The sequence below is a fragment of the Carlito syrichta genome, unplaced genomic scaffold (genome assembly GCF_000164805.1).
Source record: "Carlito syrichta isolate Samal-C Ts95f unplaced genomic scaffold, Tarsius_syrichta-2.0.1 Scaffold307152, whole genome shotgun sequence".
Classification (NCBI taxonomy): Eukaryota; Metazoa; Chordata; class Mammalia; order Primates; family Tarsiidae; genus Carlito; species Carlito syrichta.
Window position 1 is genome coordinate 58,279 of NW_007251248.1, and position 19,805 is coordinate 78,083.

The following is a 19,805-nucleotide window of genomic DNA, read 5'->3' on the forward strand; positions in this document are numbered from 1 at the left end:
GTCTGCGCGCGCCGCTGCCGGTTCGTGCCCCCCGGCCACGCCCCTACTCCGGGCCACGCCCCTTCCGCGCGCAGGCGCGGACCGGCCCCCGTAGATTTATTCATTCCCGAGGCCAACTTGGGTTAGGCGGGTGCTCGTGCCGACCGCCCTCGAGGTTCGGTACGGGCGTTGTCACCCCACCCACCCCCCTACACACGCCCGGACCTAATCACTCAACTTTCTGTCACCAGAGCTGGGGCAGAGGGGCAGTGAAAGTTCTGTCTGGGGGGATCCTGGAAGGTTTACAGGAATTTAGACAGGCTAACACCAGACCAAACCTTTCTTCTCCATGTAATTGAAAGTTATTAGGAGAGACTTGGGCGGGGCGCGGTGGCTCACGCCTGTAATCCCAGCACATTGGGAGGCCGAGGCTGGAGGATCGCTTGAGCCCGGGAGTGCGAGACCAGCCCCGGCAACATAGCGAGACCTCATCTCTGCTGTAAAAAAAAATAAAAATAAAAAAATTAACTGGGCGTGGTGGTGCGCGTCTGTAGACCCAGTTACTCAGAAGGCTGAGGCAGAAGGATCGCTTGAGTCCAGGAGTTCCAGATGAGCCTGGGCAACATAGTGAGACCTCGTCTCTACAAATAATTAAAAAATTAGGCGTGGTGGCACGCCCCTGCAGTCCTAGCTATTTGGGAGACTGAGGCGAGAGGATTCCCTGAGGCCAGGAGGTCGAGACTGTGGTGAACCATGATCGTGCCACTGCACTCCAGCCTGGGTGATAGAGTGAGACCTCGACTCAAGGTTAAAAGGGGGGGCGCGCTGGGCGCAGTGGCTCACACCTGTAATCCTAACACTTTGGGAGACAAGCAAGAGGAAAGAGGATTGCCTGAGCCCAGGAGTTCCAGACTAGCCTGGGCAACATACTGAGAGCTTGTCTCTACAATAAAGTAAATAGCCAGGTGTGACAGCACGCGCCTATAGTCCCAGCTACTCAGGAGGCTGAGGCCAAAGGATCTCTTGAACCCATCAGATAGAGGCTGTGGTAGCTGTGAGCCTGGGCAACAGAGTGAGACCTCGACTCAAAAAACAAAAACAAAACAAAAAAGACTTGTCTTAAAAAAAAAAAAAAAGAAGCACTGGTCTCGGTGGCTAAGCCTGTAATCTCAGCACTTTGGGAGGCCCAGGCAAGTGGATAGCTTGAGCCCGCGGGTTTGAGACCAGTCCGGGCAACTTGGTGAGACCTCATTTCTACAATCAATCAAAAATTAGCCGGGCATGGTAGTGCACACCTGTAGTTCCGGCTACTCAGGCTACTCGGAAGGCTGAGACGGAAGGAACTCCAGAGCCTAGCAGGTCGACGCTGGGGTCGTGAGTGTGCCACAGCACTCCAGACTGGGCAACTGAGTGAGACTCCGACTCAAAAAAAAAAAAAAAGAAAAAGATGAAGAATAGATTTGCAGAGGAATCGGTCTTCTCCTCTCATGGTGGCATTCTGGATCATCTGTACATCATCTCCAAGGGCACCACGATTCAGAGTTGGATTGGGGAGAGATAGGTGCCAGACTCCAAGGGGCAGCAGAGCGATGTGCTTGGGTGTGACCATGCGCTTCTGCAGACCATCAGTCACCCAGTGCCTACGAGGCCCTGCCCACCTCTCTGACCTCCCGCCCCTCAGACTCTGCTCCAGCCACATGGTCCTTCTTGATTCTCTTCCTACCAGCCAAGCAGGTTCTGGCCTCTGGGCCTTTCTGCTTTGCTGTTACCTCCACTCTCACAGCCACACTGGCTTCCCTTCAGCCTTGCAGTCAGGGCAGAAAGAGATTTTCTTGCTTTTCTTGCTCTACATACCAGGCAGGGATTCATGCAGAAAACAGACCTTGAGTGAGTGATCCCCCTGCTCTGAGCCTCAGTTTGCTCAGCTACAAATCTGTTTAATAAGAAACCCTCAGGCCAGGCGCAGTGGCTCATGCCTGTAACCCCAGCACTCTGGGAGGCCGAAGCAAGAGGACTGCCTGAACTCAGGGGTTCAAGACCAGCCTGGGCAACTTGGCGAGATCTCGTCTCTACAATAAATCAAGAAAAATTAGCTAGGCATGGTGGCACATGCCTGTAGTTCCAGCTACTTGAGTTTTTTGTTTTTTTCTTTTTTCTTTTTTTGAGTTGCAGTCTCACTCCATCACCCAGGCCGAAGTGCAATGGCACACTCACGGCCACCCCAGCGTTACCTGCTGGACTTCAGCGATCCTTCTGCCTCAGCCTTCCAAGTAGCTGGAACTACAGGTGTATGCTACCACACCTGGTTAATTTTTTATTTATTGTAGAGATGAGGTCTCACCAAGTTGCCTGGGCAGGTCTCGAACCTACAGGCTCAGGCAACCCACTCACTCGCCTCAGCCTCTCAAAGTGCTGGGACTACAGACTTGAGCCACCAAGCCCGGCCAGTTCCAGCTACTCGTAAGGCTGAGGTGGAAGGATCACCTGAGCTCAGCAGGTTGAGGCTGCAGTGGCTATGAGCATGCCATTGGCTTCAGCCTGGGCGACAGAGTGAGACTCTGACTCAAAAAACAAAACAAAGACAGAAACAAACCCAGAACTCACCTTTGAGGGTGGCCAAGAGCTCTTACATATGAAAAGCTCAGGCACACAGAAAGCACTCAGGAAGTCGGCGCTGTTATTAGTATGACCATATCCTGCACCTGAGTCTTCCTGGAAGGTGGGCCACAAACCTCAGCACTGGGGCAGTGCAGACCTGGGGTCATCCCAACTGTACTTTCTACAGCCTTCTATCTTAGACAAAGGCTTCACTGCCCTGGGTCTCAGTCTTCTCACCTGTAAAATGAAAGTGATAACCACTCCTTCCCCCCAAGGGTGGTAGCAAGAGTCAGAGGAGGGGAGGATACCTGTGAAGACTCAAAACTGACCTTTATTCATAGTGACCTTTCATGAGTGTGGACCTTGTCACCATTAGTTATCAGTGATCTGGCCTGTGGTAGATGCAAAGTAGAAATTGGTTTTTGTTGTTGTTGTTGTTTTTTAGTTGGAGTCTCACTCTGTCACCCAGGCTGGAATGCAGTGGCAGTGGCAGGCTCATGGCCACTGCAGCCTCGACCTGCTGGACTCAGGCAAACCTTCCACCTCAACCTTCTAAGTAGCTGGAACTACAGGCGTGCACCACCACATCTGAGTAATTTTCCTTGATTTACTGCAGAGACGAGGTCTCGCCAAATTGCCCAGCCTGGTCTCAAACCCCTGGGCTCAGGCAATTCTCTCGCCTCCGCCTCCCAAAGTGCTGAGATTACAGGCATGAGCCACTGCACTCGGCGATCACTGTACTTATTTACTTTAAAAATCATTCCTTATATAACCCTGCTACCTGCTCCTTCCTTGGAAACTCAGACTTTGCTTCTCCCTGTGGGTGTTATAACACATCCCTCAAAACAGACATCCTAAGTGTTTTTTTTAAACCTCTGAATGGTCCCTCCCTCTGAGGCCTCAGTTCAGAAACATTAACTGACAAGTTCATTTTGTCCAGCAAGAGCTCCTTTTATTCATTCGGGGTGGGCTTTTGAAACGCAGTGCAACTTTACAAAGTTGAGGGTGCCGGAAAGCAAGCCTGCCAGGTGCAGAGAAGCGCGAGAAGCTTGCTGGAACCTTCCAGCCCAAAGGGCACCCTTGACACCCTGGCCACAGCGGCCAGCCCAGAAGATGCCAAGTGGACCTCAGAATGAGATCAGGGTGCCTGCTCTGTGTGAAGCTCAGGACCATGTCCATCTGTCCTTGTCATGTCCAACAGTGTGCAAAAAAAAAAAACGGAAAATATCTTCACGCAGGGTCACAGGCTTCGCATGACTCCCTTGGCCTGAGAAGCATCTGGCTGTGTGGGAAGCATCAGGGAGCTTCCGTCCTTCCGAATGCCAGGGCATGCCGGCTACCTCTGGCCTCTCGGAGGCAGAGCCCTGGCGGCCCAGCCTTCATACTGGCGTCTCCTCTGCCACCTTCTTCAGGAGTCCAGCTGCCATTGGAGAGTGCGGGCGCCCCTCGGAGCCGTCTGCTCCCCGGATCTTCAGGCGTACTTTCTGGTTGGTCCTCCTCCACTCGGAGTACAGCTGGCAATGGTAGCGGAAGGAGACCTGCAGGAAGTCTTGCTGTGAGCGGGCAGGCCCAGAAGGCCTCCGCCCCCAGGAAGGCACGTGGGCCCCCATGGCACCCGCACTGGTTCAACCAGGGCTTCCAGAAGCAGAGCCGCATCTAGGCATTTCTCACACCCGAAAAGGAGACACGCCCCACCATCCTTCAGAGTACTACAAGATGAGGGCCCCCACCCCACGGGGAGCAAGGGACTCCTTTTCTGCTCCTTGGTGGGAAGGGAGGGATACAGCCTCTTGGAAGGGAGTCAATGTCAATCAGGCACACAACTACCAAAACTTGGAAGCCACCAAGACTCCCTCACTAGGTGAATTTATAAATAGTGGTGCAAACAGTGGACTATTATTCAGCACTAAAAACCAATGAGCTCTAGGGCCATCCCTGTAATCCCAGCACTTAGGGAGGCTGGGGCAGGAGGAGTCCAGGAGCTGGAGACCAGCTTAGGCAACACAGCAAGACCTCATCTCAACAACAACAACAAAAAAGAAAATTAGCTGGGCGTGGTCCCGGCTACTCAGAAGGCTGAGGCAGGAGGCTGAGGTGGGAGGCTGGCTTGAGCCCAGGAGTTCAAGGCAGCAGTGAGCTATGGTCACACCACTGCACTCCAGCCTGGGTGACAGAGCCAGACTCTGTCTCAAAAAAAAAAAAAAAAAAAAAAGGAATGAAATGAGCTCTCAAGCCATGGAAAGATGTGGAAGGTCAGGTGCAGTGGCTCATGCCTGTAATCCCAACTACTTGGGAGGTTGAGACAGGGGGCTCACTTAAGCCCAAGAGCATGAGATTAGCCTGGGCAACATAGCAAGACCCTGTCTCAAAAACAAACAAACCAAACAAAGGACAAGGAGACACCTTAAACACATATTACTAAGTGATAGAAGCCAGTCTGAAAAGGCTACATACTCTCTGAATCCAACTATAAGACACTCTGAAAAAGGCAAAACCACCAACAGTAAAAGGCCAGTGCTTTCTAGGGGCTGGGAGAAGGAGAGAAGGAGGGAGAAATAGGTGAAACACAGAGAATTATTATTAGTAGTAGTAGTATTGTTATTATTTTAGTCAGAGTTGCACTCTGTTCCCCAGGCTGACACACTCATGGCCACCATAGCCTCAACCTGCTAGGCTCAGGTGATCCTTCTGCCTCAGCCTTCCAAGTAGCTGGAATCACAGGCATGCGCCACCCTACTGGCTATTTTTTTATTTTATTTTATTGTAGAGACAAGGTCTCGCCAAGTTGTTCAGACTGATCTTGAACCCCTGAGCTCAGGCAATTGCCTCTTGCCTTGGCCTCCTAAAGTACTGGGATTATAGGCCTGAGCCACTGCACCAGGCAGCACAGAGGATTTTTAGGGCAATGAAACTACTTTGTATGATACAGTACTATAATAAGATACATGTCATTATATATCTGTCCAAACCTATAGAATGTACAACCCCAAGAATGAGCCCTCATGTGAACTTGAACTTGGGAGATAAGGATGTGTCTATAAAATTTCATTTATTATAACAAATGTACCCCTCTGGTAATGGCAATTGATCTGAAGAGGGTGCATGTGTGTTGGGGATGTTATATAGGAACTCTCTGTACTTTCTTCTCAATTTTACCATGAATCTAAAACTGCTCTAAAGAATAGTCCCTTAAAAAAATTTAAAAATAGGATCAAGCACGGTGGCTCATGCCTGTAATCCCAGCACTTTGGGAGGCTGAGGTGGAAGGATCGCTTAAGCCTGGGAGTTTGAGACCAGCCTGGGCAACATAGCAAGACCCCATCTCTACAAAAAAATCAAAAAAATTAGCCAGGCAGAACAAAATTTTTTTTAAATAAATGTCAATTATTCATATCTTTTGACCAAGCAAGTTCTTTTTTTTTTTTTTTTTTGAGTCAGAGTCCCTGCTGTCTCCCAGGCTGGAGTGCAGTGGCACACTCACAGCTACCACAGCCTCTAGCTGCTGGGCTCAGGCAATCCTTCCGCCTCAGCCTTCCAAGTAGCTGGAACCACAGGCGTGCACCTCCACGCCTGGCTAATTTTTTAAAAACTTATTGTAGAGATGAGGTCTCACCAAGTTGCCCAGGCTGGTCTTGAACCTGTGGACTCAGGCAATCCTCTTACCTCTGCCTCCCAAAGTGCTGGGATTACCGGCATGAGCCACCGTGCCCGGCTCAAGCAAGTTCTTAAGAAACATTTGCGCAGGCAGGGCCCAAAACACTGTTCATAACAGAAAAAAAAAGAAGGGAAAAAAATGTATTGGAAAGAATCCCAGTGTCTGTCAAGAGGGGTGGGTTAAATAAATATGGTACACACATACAATGACTGTCTGCTGGTGCTGCCTTATTGGTTTTTTAAAGGATACCAGCAAAGTGAAAACAAGCAGATGGCAAAACAGTAGCTATGACTTCACCCTATTTTTATTTGTTATAAATGCTGGCAGATGCTTGGAAACTACTTATTGAGGAGGGGACACCCCCACAGCAGTCAACGGTGGTTATATCTGAGAGGTGAGATGGGAGGATGCTTTATCTCTCTGAGCAAGGGCTCTTTTTTGTTTTTTCCTTTCCTTCTGTATTTTTTTTTTAAGTCAACGTCTCACTCTGTAGCCCAGGCTGAAGTGCAGTGGCACAATCATGGCTCTCAGCAGCCTTGACCTCTTGGGCTCAGACAATCTTTCCACCTCAACTTCCCGAATAGCTGGGACTACAGGCATGCACCACCATGCCTGGCTAATTTTTTTGATCTTTTTTTGATTTTTTTGATCTTTTGACCAGGTCTAGTTATGTTGCCCAGGCTGGTCTGGAGCTCCCAGGCTCAAGCAGTTCTCCTGCCTTGACTTCTCAAAGTGCTGGGATTACAGGCACGAGCCACTGCCTCCAGTTTTGTTTTGTTTTTTTTTAAAGACAGGGTCTAAGAGAAACAAAATAAAATAGGCCGGGCATGGTGACTCAAGCCTGTAATCCCAGCACTTTGGGAGGCCGAAGTGAGAGGACTGCCCGAGCCCAGGGGTTCGAGACCATCCTGGGCAACTTGGCGAGCCTTATCTCCACAATAAGTTCTAAAAAATTAGCCGGGCGGGGTAGTGCATGTTTGTAGTCCCAGCTACTTGGAAGACTGAGGCAGAAGGATCTTCTGAGCCCAGCAGGTCAAGGCTGCGGTGGCCATGAGCATGCCACCGCACTCTAGCCTGGGTGACAGTGAGACTCCAACCCCAAAATAAAAAATAAAAATAAATAAATTAAATAAAGACAAGGTCTGGCTGTCTCCCAGGCTGGCATGTCGTGGCCCTCTCATAGCTGGCCTCCTGAGTAGCTGGGACTGCACCAGCCACCTCCCCAGCCTTGGGCAAGGAATCTAGTGTCCGTCTCCGTATCTCTGTGTCGATCTCTCCGGCTCTCCCTCACTCAGTCCTGGGGGCTTGGCTCCTCCTTCTCCTCCACAATTTCTCTCTCCCAGTCTCCCCCCCGCCCCAACCCCTCATCTTGGGGGCTCTTGGATGAGGGATCCTGCACTCAGGACAAGGCTCACACCTGGCTCAGAATCTGAAGCTCCCCACAACGCGGGGTGAACTCGGGGGCCAGACGCAGAGGCAGCCAGGGGACCCCAACCCAAATCACGGGCCGGACCCCCGCCCGGCTGCTCCCGGGGGGGGAGGGCCCCGGACGCCCGCCCTGCGGCCGCAGCCACTCACCAGCGTCCAGAGGACGTAGATGGTGAAGAGGGCGATCGTGAGGGCGATGAGCCCCACGGCTTCGAGCCGGCTGTGTAGCCGGAGGTGGTCCTGGGCCCCGCGCAGGCACAGCCAGCCTGAGATGGCGGCCAGTGGCGTGATGAACAGGAAGCACACCATGTCGCAGCACAGCGTCCGCTTCTCTGTCCGCGGCCCGGGGTCCTTCAGCCACTGCACGGAGAGGGGATGGGGGAAGGGGGGCTGCTCCAACACTTACTGAGCCTTCAATGAGACGCTGGGCGGGCCCGCGCCCAGGATGCAGATGGGGAAACTGAGGCACGGGGGGGTGAACTCACACGGCTAGGTGATCCACAGAGCCCAGACTGGAACCCCGGAGGTCTCACTTCAGGGCCTGAGTCCCCTGGGCTGACATGCTACTACGGTGGGCCGCCCCCAGACGAGCGGACATTCTGATGGGTGGGACCAAACCCCTCCCCCACCACCCCCTCTCAGGGATGAGACCCGCAAACCCCATGAAGAGTGGGGGAGACCGCACTCCAGGCTGCGGGAACCACAGATGCAACAAGGCCTTGAGGTGGGAGTGTGCAGCCTAGACCAGGCATGGGGGGGGCATGAAGACGGAGGGCAGAGCGCGAGGCGGGCAGGCTGGGGCTGGATCGCCCTGTCACCACTCTTGCGAGAGCCTGGCTCCCAGGAGGGCCAGGGGCTTCTCTGGGGCTCTGGATGGTGACCCTGACTGCTCTGTGGCCTCAGGGCTGGACTCTGCCTGTCACACTTCAGCCCGGTGACACCCACCCTGCAGTTCCCCAGCTGCCCCACACCAGGCTGGGGTGAGAGGAGACCGGTGGCCTCCAAGGGAGACACCCATCGCGCCCCCGAGGGTGGCAGGGAGGGCACCCCCCATGCCTGGAAATGCCCTGTCTCGGTGCCAGTTCCCCACACTCAGGCTAAGTCTAAGCTCCTGGATGTGGCCCACAAAGGCTGCTGAGGCCGCTGCCACCACCACCCACTCAGGCTTTACCAAGAACACCAAGCTTTTCTGCTCCAGGGCCTTTGCACCTGCTATGTCCTCTGCCAGGATGGCCCTTCCGGGCTCTTTGCATCCCTTCAGCCTCAGCTTGGGGGTTCACCTCCTGCGGAGGCCTCGCCTGACCCAAGTGGTTGCCTCATTCATGCCCCGCCCCCAACATTTTCCTTGTAGCACTGCTGCTCCCAGCAACCAGCTGCTCCATTGATTGACGTCGGCCATATGTGTCTTGTTGGTGGCTGGGTCCCCAGTGCCTAACAGAATGCTGGGCCCAGTGCACATGCTCAAGAAAGATGTGCTGGTGAGAAAGTGAGTCAGTGCAGGGATGGGGTAGCAGGTTTGGTGGGTAGAACTCCAGGCTGGGCCCCCTGCCCGGGTCAGCAGAATCTACCCTGGCTGTGGGGAGGGCAGCCTATGGAGAAGCTGCCTGCCTGTTCCCCGGAGTCCCTCAGGGCAACCCCGCCTTCTGGCTCGGGCCTGATCTCAGACGCCCACAGGTACCTCTGTGAGGGGCCGGGGCCGCTTCTCCACTGCAAACTCCGTGTGGCACAGTTCACAGTAGCTGGTGTTGGACGAAGACAGCCACCTCTCCAGACAGCTCTTGTGCACGGCGCCCAGTGTGCCAGTGCAGCCACACGGGGACAGCAAGCTCTCCCCATTCGCTCCCTCATGGCAGATCCGGCAGAAAGGACCATCACTGGACACAGAGATAGACCCATGAACAATGACCAGGCTTCCGATCTACACCTACTTCACTATCCACTGGAGCACAAGCTCACTGTTGGCCCCATGCTGCCACTTGGTGAGCTCCTACTTACCCTTCAATGCCCACCTTCAAATGTCCTCTCCTTTGGGAAGACTTCCCAGACTCCCACAGGTATAGTGATGTGCTCTCTTCCTCATACTTGCCCCCAAAACGTCCTCACCAAATTTTCCTAAAATACTACCTTAATTCTCCTTGGTAACTAACTACCCCACTCTTTTTTTTTTCTTTCCTTTTCTTTTTTTTGAGTCAGGGTCTCACTCTGTCACCCAGGCTGCAGTGAATTGGCATCATCATGACTCACCTCAGCCTCCCGAGTAGCTAGGACTACAGGTGTGTGCCATGATGCCCAGCTAATTTTATTTATTTATTTATTTATTTATATTTTATTTTTTTTTTGAGTTGGAGTCTCACTGTCGCCCAGACTGGGGTGCAGTGGCCGCTCCCAGCCACCACAGCCTCGACCTGCTGGGCTCCAGCGATCCTTTCGTCTCAGCCTTCCGAGTAGCTGGAATTACAGGCACGCGCTACCACGCCCGGCTGATTTTTTTGATTTATTGTAGAGATGAGGTCTCGCCTGCCCAGGCGGGTCTCGAACCCGTGGGCTCAGGCCATCCACTCACCTCAGCCTCCCAAAGGCGCGGGATGACAGGCTGAGCCACTGAGCCCGGCCTAATTTTTTTTTTATTTTTTTAACTTTTTTTGTTTTTTTTTTTGAGTTGGAGTCACTCCGTCGCCCAGGCTGGAGTGCAGTGGCACGCTCACAGCCACCCTAGCATCAACCTGCTGGGCTTAGGTGATCTTCCACCTCAGCCTTCCAAAAAGCTGGAACTATAAGTGTGCGCTACCACACCTGGCTATTTGTAGAGGCAAGATCTCGCCAAGTTGCCCGGGCTGGTCTCGAACCCACGGGTTCAGGCAATCCACTTGTCTCGCGGCCTCCCAAAGTGCTGGGATTACAGGCTGAGCCACCGAGTCCAGCATTTTTTTTTTTTTTAATTTTTGTAGAGATGAGGCCTCGCTACATTGCCCAGGCTGGTCTCAAATTCCTGGGTTCAAGCGATCCTCCTGCCTCAGCCTCCCAAAGTGCTAGGACTACAGGCATGAGCCATCATGCCTGGCCAAACTACCCTACTCTTAGCCCTTGGTCCTTAAGAACAAGGGCAGAGCTAACACCCCTCATGACCTCAGACCTGAACAATCAGAACACCACACAGCCCTGGTCACGGGGACTGGCTCAGGAAAGGGCTTGTGCGACAATGTCAGAACCCCTGAGAATTAGTTGCTGGAATTCTTTTTTCCCCTTAAGCTCCTTGCTTATGTAGCAAGGCTGACATAAGCCTAGGGCCGCTCACAGTTGCCTAGTCTCCACATGGAGCCTGAGAATGATGCCAACACAGAGGAAAGCAGAGCTGAGAGACAGGAAAAGGTGGATTCCCAAGGCATCAACAGAGGCCCTGGATCTAGCCACACCTGAAGGCCACACTGCTGGAGAAACCCATGTGTCCAGACAGAATGGCTTACCTGCTTCTCTGCTCTCGTGAAGGAGAAACAGACATAAGCATCCCCCTGCCAGACACAGTGGCTCATGCCTATATCCCAGCACTTTGGGAGGCAGAGACAAGAGGATTGCCTGAACTCAGGAGTTTGAGACCAGTCTGAGCAATATGATGAAACCTCATCTCTACAATAAATCAAAAAAATTAGCTGGGCATGGTGGTGCATACCTGTGGTTCCAGCTACTTGGAAGGCTGAGGCATGCCCGTGGTTCCAGCTACCTGGATCACCTGAGCCCAGCAGGTCGAGGCTGCAATGGCAGTGAGCAGGCCACTGCACTTCAGCCTGGGTGATAGAGTGAGACTCCGACTCAAAAAAAAAAAAAAAATGGCCGGGCTCAGTGGTTCAGCCTGTAATCCTGGCGCTTTGGGAGATCGAGGCGAATGGATTGCCTAAACCCGCAGGTTCGAGACCAGCCTGGGCAACTTGGTGAGACCTCGTCTCTATAATAAATAAAAAATTAGCCAGGCGTGGTAGCACGTGTGTGTAGTTCTAGCTACTTGAAAGGCTGACATGGAAGGATCGTCTGAGCCCAGCAGGTCGACACTGGGGTGGCCATGAGTATGCCACTGCACTCTAGCCTGGGCAACAGCATGAGACTCCAACTAAAAAAAAAAAAAGCATCCTGTCCCCAGAACATGGCCGTGGGAAAAGTCTCCAGCCCCAGCCCAGTCTCTGGGGATGCCGGTCCTTCCCAGGGCAGCTCAGGAGGCAGGGGGTGTGGCCTTATGGGTCCAGAGATTGCCCACCACATGAGTCATTGTTTTCCAAACATTTCTGCCCAGAAATCAGACTTCAGAGACACACAAAGAGCTCTTTTTCAGATAACACCAGTTTCCCCTTGGAAATTATTGTTTTCTCTCCTTTTCTCAGACTCTCCTCTTGCAGGGTGGGGCCTGGCTGCTTTAAAAAGGGCCCAACAGGTCGGGTGCAGTGGTTCACGCCTGAAATCCCAGCGCTTTGGGAGGTCTAGGTGCTTGAGCCCAGGAGTTAGAGACCAGCCTGGGCAACACAGTGAGACAAAAAAATCAAAAGAATAAATTAGGACCATTGTTTTGCTAAGCTCTGGTCTGGCCATGTAGCTCTTTGAGCAATGGCCATCATGTTTTCCTAACCTTTGGCTCCCTTCCTTACCTTAGGGAGGTGACTTTTCTCCCTCTTTCTAATTTACTTTGTAAGTAAATGATATTCCCAAACTATAAAAAAAAGAAGAAGAAGAAGAAAAGAAAAAAAAATTAGCTGGGGTTTGTGGCTTGCAACTCTAGTTCCAGCTACTCGGGAGACTGAGGCGGGAGGTCGAGGCTGTGGTGAGCCATGATTGTGCCACTGCATTCTAGCCTGGGCGACAGAGTGAGACCACGACTCAAAAAAATAAAAAGAAGAAAGTAAAAAGAGCCCAACAGGTTGCTCATTCTGCCTTCTTGCAGTCCTGTCCCTGGGTGGTATTTTCTCCTACAATGGTAAAAGGGCATGGCTGACCAGGCTCCTTTCCAGTTCCAAACCCTGATCCACCCTCCCCCTCAACACACACACCAAAAAAAAAAAAACAAAAAAACATTAACAGAAAAGGAATCTCTGATCCAGGAAGCAACTCGGAAATGGAAATGACCAGAGGAAGCTCTTGAGGAAGAGCTGTGTCCGTTTGGAGCTTGTTCTGGAAACCCAGAAAGACTCTGGAAGAGCAAGTTCAGAGAAAATTTAAAAAAAAAAACCAAAATTTAGTATTGATTGAGTATTGCTTGAGCACTCACTATGGACCAGGCAGTTTCAAAGAGTAGCATCTGGATGGATTTCTCTCATTCTCATAATGAGCCTGTGAGAAAGGTGCTATTTTTCTAAATTTTTATTGTATGGGCCAGGTGCGGTGGCTCACACCTGTAATCCCGAGCCAGGTGCGGTGGCTCACACCTGTAATCCCAGCACTTAGAGAGGCTGAGGTAGGAGAACTGCTTGAGGCCAGGAGTTCGAGACCAGCCCAGGCAACATAGTGAGATTTCGTCTCTACAAAAAATAAAAAAATTAGCCAGGTCATGGTGGTGTGCACCTGTAATCCCAGCTACACAGGAGATTGTGAGAGGGTCACCTGAGCCCAGGAGGTAGAAGCTATGGTAAGCTGTGATCATGCCATTGCACTCAGCCTGAGTGACAGGGTGAGACCATGACTCAAAAAAAACATTTTTTAAAAATTGTATTTATGGGGTCTTGCTATGTTGCCCAGGCTGTTCTCAAGCTCCTGGCCTCAAGTGATCCTCCCTCATCAACCTCCCAAAGTGCTGGGATTATAGGTGAGAGCTACCACACCCAGCAGAAGGTGCTATTTTTTTTTTTTTTTTTTTTTTTTTTTGATTTGGAGTCTCACTCCATCGCCCAGGCTGGAGTGCAGTGGCACGCTCATGGCCACCCCAGCATCGACCCACTGGGCTCCGGCAATCCTTCCGCCTCGGCCTTCCAAGTAACTGGAACTACAGGTGTGTGGCACCACACCCGGCTAATTTTTTAATTTATTGTAGATACGAGGTCTCACCAAGTCATCCAGGCTGGTCTCAAACCCATGGGCTCAGGCAATACTCTCACCTCAGCCTCCCAAAGTGCTGGGATTACAGACTTGAGCCACCAGGCCCAGGCAGAGGTGCTATTTTTGCCCTCATTTTACAGCTGGAGAAATGGAAGCATGGAAGAGTTCACTCATTAGTGCAAACTAACACAGCTCAGAGTCCAAGAAGCTGGAACTGGAACCAGGGAAGTCCTGATCCAGGACTGAAGCACCCTTGGCGGTCACGCTATGCCACACCACCTCCCTCAAATGATGCACAGGAGAAAAGGGCTTTGCTTGCGAAACTCCGGCAGGGAAAGAATGCAAAAGACATAGATGTGAAGGAAATGGGGAGAGAGTAAATAAAGAAACGGAGGCCCCAGGGAAAGGATAGTGGGAGGGAGGCCAGGTGGAAGGCCAGGATGCAGAGATGTTCAGGATAGCTCCCAAAAGGGGCTGGGTTCGCTCCCAGCCTGCAGGGCAGAGTCTGAGCCTTTGTGGACTGTTCTGGGCCCTGGAGGTGGCTCCTGGGCCTCCCTCGTTGACCTCTGTGGGTTTCAGAGTCTAGAAGTCTCTGCCTGCCTAGTCCCTGCCAACATTGCAACCACATGCCCCCAGGAATCAGGGTCACCATGGAGGCAAATGGAAGGTTTGATCTTTTTGATCATGGAACCAGCCAGGGTGCTGATGTGACATCTTGAGTCCCACTTTGGCTCTTGGATGGCAGAGGCTTACTAGAAGGAGGTGTTACAGGGCCAGAAGGGGACCCCAGTGACCTGCTGTGTGTGGCCTCAGCCAAGGCCGGCACCTCCCAGAGGCAGCGGGAGGAAGGATTTCCATTTATTCTTGGACAGACTGGCCGGGAGACTGGAAGGAAGGCCACAAGTCTGGATGTTGCCCTTTGGACAAACCCGCATTCTCTTTGTGAAGGACTGTTTTTATGTGGCCTCTAGCCTGGGAAGGTTTGGGTTGAGTTGCATCCAAAGATAGGGGGGAGGCCGGGCATGGTGGCTCACACCTGTAAATCCAGCGCTTTGGGAGTCCAAGGCAGAAGGATGCTTGAGCCCAGAAGTTCAAGACCAGCCGGGGCAACATAGCAAAACCTTGTGTCTACAAAATAATTAGCCGGGCGTGATGGCATGCACCTATAGTCCCAGCTACTCAGGAGGCTGAGGTGGGAGGATCCCTTGCACCCAGAAGTTTGAGACTGCAGTGAGCTATGATCACACCACATATACCAGCCTGCATGACAGAGACACTGACTCAAAAAAAAAAAAAACTTAGGCCAGGCACAGTTGCTCAAGCCTGTAATCCCAGCACTTTCGGAGGCCGAGGGGAGAAGATTGCCTGAGACCAGAGGTTCGAGACCAGCCTGGGCAACTTGGCGAGACCTCATCTCTACAATAAATCAAAAAATCAGCCGGTCATGGTGGCACGTGCCTGTAGTTCCAGCTCTCTGGAAGGCTGAAGAGGAAGGATCGCCTGAGCCTACAGTGGCTGTGGGCGTGTCACTGCATTCCAGCCTGGGCAACAGAGTGAGACTCCAACACACACACACACAAAAAAAACTTAAAATTAAATTAAAAAGCAAAGGCAGAGGGGAGAACAAGAAACAAGACCCTCAGGTCACCGAGCTCCTTCAGCAGGAGGCGCCGGCTAAGAGGCCGAGGAATAGGTCCAGAAGGGTTCTCTGGGCTCAAGGTGCCTGGCTGTCTTGGCCACCTGCGGTACCTTGGTTGGGCTGGACCCAAGAAAAGGTCCCTGATAAGCGGCTGCCATTGGCCATGACGGGAGAGGGAACAGTCAATCCAGAGGGGCTGCGCTACTGTCCTCACCCATCTGAGGGCGTGGCAGAGGTGGGTGGGACCTTGGTAAATGTCAGTTTTCCCCAGATGTAAGAAGGAAGGGAGAGGCAAGGTGGGGTCCACTCGCTCTGTCTGGGCCTTGCTCCTCAGGCCTCCCAGGCAAGGAGACTCCAGCTACAGTCAACCCCTGCCCCACACCTTGCCCCGGCAGTCCTGGCTGGGAAGCCTCTGAGCCCACCAAGGGTCCCCCTACTCTGGGCCGGGCTCTACCAGCTCAGATCCCTCTCTGCCTCCAAAGGGGTCTGATGGAGCTGGGGATGTCCACGCCAGCACCCTGCAGTATGCCCAGAAGGAACATATCCAACCTGATCTGGGTCCAGGAAGGCTTCCTGGAGAAAGTGACACCAGGCAAAGACTGAGATAGCGAGCAGCAGGCTGCTCTCCAGAGGGCCTCAGGGCTTCCGTCTACTTATTTTTATTTTTTTGTTTGTTTTTAAATTTTAATTCTTTATTTATTTTTTGAGTCAGGGTCTCACTCTGTTGCCCAGACTGGAGTGCAGTGGCACGATTGTGGCTACCACAGCCATGACCTACTGGGCACAGGTGATCCTTCCACCTAAGCTCCCTGAGAAGATGGGACTACAAATGCACACCACCACAGCTGGCTACATTTTTTTTTTTTTTTTTTAGTTGGAGTCTCACTCTGTTACCCAGACTGGAGTGCAGTGGCACGCTCCCGGCCACCACAGCCTTGATCTGCTGGGCTCTGGCGATCCTTCAGCCTCAGCCTTCCAAGTAGCTGGGACTACAGGCACGCGCTACCACGCTCGGCTAATTTTTTGATTTATTGTAGAGATGAGGTCTCGCCAAGTTGCCCAGGTGGGTCTCGAACCCATGAGCTCAGGCAATCCACTCACCTCAGCCTCCCAAAGCACAGGATTACAGGCCGAGTCACTGAGCACAACTTAATTTTTTTATTTATTGTACAGAGGAGGTCTTGCTAAGTTGCCCGGGCTAGTCTTGAACCCCTGGGCTCAGGCACTCCTCTTGCCTCCTCTTGCTGGGATTATAGGCGTGAGCCACCATGCCCAGCCTATGATTTTATTTTTAAATAAAAAAAATTCAGGCCAGGCACAGCAACTCACACCTGTAATCCCAGCACTTTGGGAAGTGGATGTGGGAAGATTGCTTGAGCCCAGGAATTCAAGACCAGCCTGGGCAACATAGTGAGACCTGTCTCTACAAAAAAGTAAAAATAAAAAAATCAGCTGGACGTGGTGGCGGGCGCCTGTAGTCCCAGCTACTTGAGAGGCTGAGGCAGAAGGATCACCTGAGTCTAGGAAGTTGAGGTTGTGGTGAGTTGTGATCGTGCCACTGCACTCTAGCCTGGGTGACAGAGTGAGACCCCAACTGAAAATATACATATATATTTAATTAATTCTGACATTTGCTACATCATGGATAGACCTTGAGAACATCATACTAAGAAACAAGCCGGACACAAAAGGACATATCCCATGAGATCCCATTCTTAGGAGGCCCGTGGAGTCGTCAAGTTCACAGAGAGACAAAGTAGCATGCGGGGGTGCCAGGAGCTGGGAAGGGCATGGGGAATAAGCATTTCATGGGGACAGAGATTTCATTTGTGAAGAGAAGCAAGTTCTGAAGATGATGGTGGTGATGGTTGTACAACCATGTGACTGTACTTGATGACCCTAAACTGTACATCTAGTGGTTAAGATGGTACATTTTATGTAATGTATATTTTATCACAATTTCCAAAATTTGGGGGAGAAAAGTTTATGAATTAAATTGTACCAGATAAACTTAACAGCTGGGTGTGGTGGCTCAAGCCTGTAATCCCAGAACTTTGGGAGGCCGAGGTGAAAGGATTGCCTGAGTCCAGGGGTTCTAGACTAGCCTGGACAACTTGGCAAGACCATGTCTCTACAATAAATCAAAAAATTAGCCAGGCGTGGTGTCACGTGACTGTAGTTCCAGCTACTTGGAAGGCTGAGGTGGAAGGATAGCCTGAGCCCAGCAGGTCGAGGCTGCGGTGGCCGTGATCATGCCACTGCACTCCAGACTGGGCGACGGAGTGAGACTGCAATTCAAAAATAAATAAATAAACTTAACGATAATTTGTAAAATTTGAAACACTGAAAAGAAAAACAACTCACTTCCCTAGCCAAGCAGGTGGCTATTTTAAATCTAAGTGAGTTAAAATGGATTAAATGTGGGTGAGGTTTCCTTAAAACGCTTTTCCTTGGAACTGATCACAAGTTGGGGAACCAAGCAGATTCAGCTTACAGAAGGGTCTGGAAGGCCAGGGCCAAGTTTGAAGTAGATTTATGGACAGCCTACAGAGTGTTGAATGAACTCCCTTGCAGGCACTTCATGTGGACCACGGCATCACATTCTCAGAACAACCGGTGAGGAAGGTTGTTCCCATTTCAGAGGTACAGTGGTGGGTCGGCCCAGAGTGATGGCTCACACCTGTAAGCCCAGCACGATGAGAGGCCAAGGCAGGAGGATTGCTTGAGCCCAAGAATTTGAGGTTGCAGTGAGCTGTGATGGAGCCACTGCACTCCAGTCTGGGTGACAGAGTGAGACTTCATCTTAAAAAAAAAAAAGATAGCCGTGCTCGGTGGCTCAGCCTGTAATCCCGTACCTTTGGGAGGCTGAGGTGAGTGGATTGCCTGAGCCCACAGGTTCGAGACCCGCCTGGGCAGCGAGACCTCAACTCTACAGTAAATCAAAAAATCAGCCAGGCGTGGTAGCGCATGCCTGTAATTCCAGCTACTCGGAAGGCTGAGGCGGAAGGATCGCTGGGGCCCAGTAGGTCAAGGCTGCGGTGGCCAGGGGCGGCCACTGCACTCCAGTCTGGGCGACAGAGTGAGACTCCAACTCAAAAAAAAAAGATATACTAGGACAGGAGTAACTTATCCCAGATCACTCCAGGAAAGAGAGGCATCCACGCAGGACCAGAGCCCAGGCACTAGGAGTCCACAGCCTCCATTCCTAGCCTCTCCCTAGGCTGCCTCCCCAAAGTATGAGGTACCCGCCAACTGACCTTGAGATTTTGCACGATAACTTGAAATTATGGCTTTTTCTGAAGACTCAGCCCTGGCCAGCCTTGCCCTCTGTTTCCACATGATGATTATTGTCTGGGCCCTTTCCCTTGTATATTTACCCACCTGACCTCTCTAGATGGCTGGACTTCTGACCCCAGGCTGGGAGGAAATCACTGGGCCCAGACAGAAGAGGGAGCAAAGGTCAAGACACCTACCCAGTCCCCACTCACCTCGGTGTATCCAAGGCCCGGATGACAGTTGAAAGGAGCCGGCCATCCCTCGAAGTCACCTGCGCCACGTACTGGGGTGGCCCGAGGCCCGTGGCCTCCAGGACCTTGGAGAAGGCAGGGCTGCCAGAGCAGTCACACAGGGAGCCAGGAAGGTGGCAGCAGTCACCCGTCGTCATGGCCACAGGGAGCCTGTGTCCTCAGGGCCTGAGGCCCATGATCCCAAGAGCCTGGGGAGAGGCCAGCAGGGAGGGGAAGGGCAGGGTTAGTGAGCCCAGCGGACTGGGGGCGGAGTTTCCTCTTGTCATGGCTCTAGGGATCATGGGCAAGTACTTGCGTCTTTGAGCCTCAGTTTGCCCAGTCTGTAAAGTGGGGCTTTGCGGGGCCAGTGAGGATTGAGATAATGCATGAAACTCAGCACAAGCCTGGCACACTGTGGCGGCTTCTGCTGTATCATCCTTCGTGTTCCTAAGAAAAGTTAGGCTTGTCTGAGCACGGTGGCTCATGCCTGTAACCCCAGCTAATCGGAAGGCTGAGCGAGCAGGAGGATCACTTGAAACCAGGAGTTCGAGACCAGCCTGGGCGACAGAGTGAAACCCCATCTCTACAAAAAATGAATAATTTAGCCGGGCATGAGCGTCTGTGGTCCCAGCTACTCCGGAAGCTGAGGTGGGAGCATCACTGGAACCCAGGAGTTCGCAGCTGCAGTGAACTCTGATTACACTCCAGCCTGGGTAGCAGAGGGAGACTCTATTTCAAAAAACAAACGAAAAACAGGATAAAGAAAAGCTAGGCCTACTCCTGTCCTCAAAGCCTACAAGGCTACTTTCCAATCAATATCACCTTTCCAGATATGGTAACAGCACTTGACAGTCAGGGAGCACCTATGTATGCAGCACCCTGTGCCGGGTGCCTTCCAGGCACAGACTTGACCTTCAAGTACTTGATTCCTGGCCGGGCTCGGTGGCTCAGCCTGTCATCCCAGCACTTTGGGAGGCCAAGGTGAGTG

At 52.1% G+C, this 19,805-nt stretch overlaps 2 protein-coding genes across 3 annotated transcripts in view; both read right to left on the reverse strand.

Annotated features, from left to right (window-relative positions):
* The window catches only part of HNRNPM (heterogeneous nuclear ribonucleoprotein M), a 54,196-nt gene extending 46,437 nt beyond the window's left edge, over positions 1 to 7,759 (reverse strand). The window contains exons 1-2 of the mRNA XM_021715481.1: positions 7,737 to 7,759; positions 5,384 to 5,390 (exon numbers count right to left, since the gene is read on the reverse strand). The gene's annotated coding sequence lies outside the window, so the exon portion shown is untranslated. The remainder of the gene's footprint in view (positions 1 to 5,383; positions 5,391 to 7,736) is intronic.
* Positions 3,508 to 19,805, reverse strand: part of MARCH2 (membrane associated ring-CH-type finger 2) — a 19,056-nt gene continuing 2,758 nt past the window's right edge. The window contains exons 2-5 of one of the 2 annotated variants that reach the window (XM_008063939.2): positions 18,800 to 19,026; positions 9,339 to 9,534; positions 7,811 to 8,020; positions 3,508 to 4,115 (exon numbers count right to left, since the gene is read on the reverse strand). In XM_008063939.2, coding sequence (XP_008062130.1) covers positions 3,957 to 4,115; positions 7,811 to 8,020; positions 9,339 to 9,534; positions 18,800 to 18,975 — 741 coding nt within the window. In that variant the 5' untranslated portion in view covers positions 18,976 to 19,026 and the 3' untranslated portion in view covers positions 3,508 to 3,956. Of the gene's footprint in view, positions 4,116 to 7,810; positions 8,021 to 9,338; positions 9,535 to 18,799; positions 19,030 to 19,805 lie in introns of those variants that run through there. The other variant, XM_021715482.1, reaches the window with a different exon arrangement.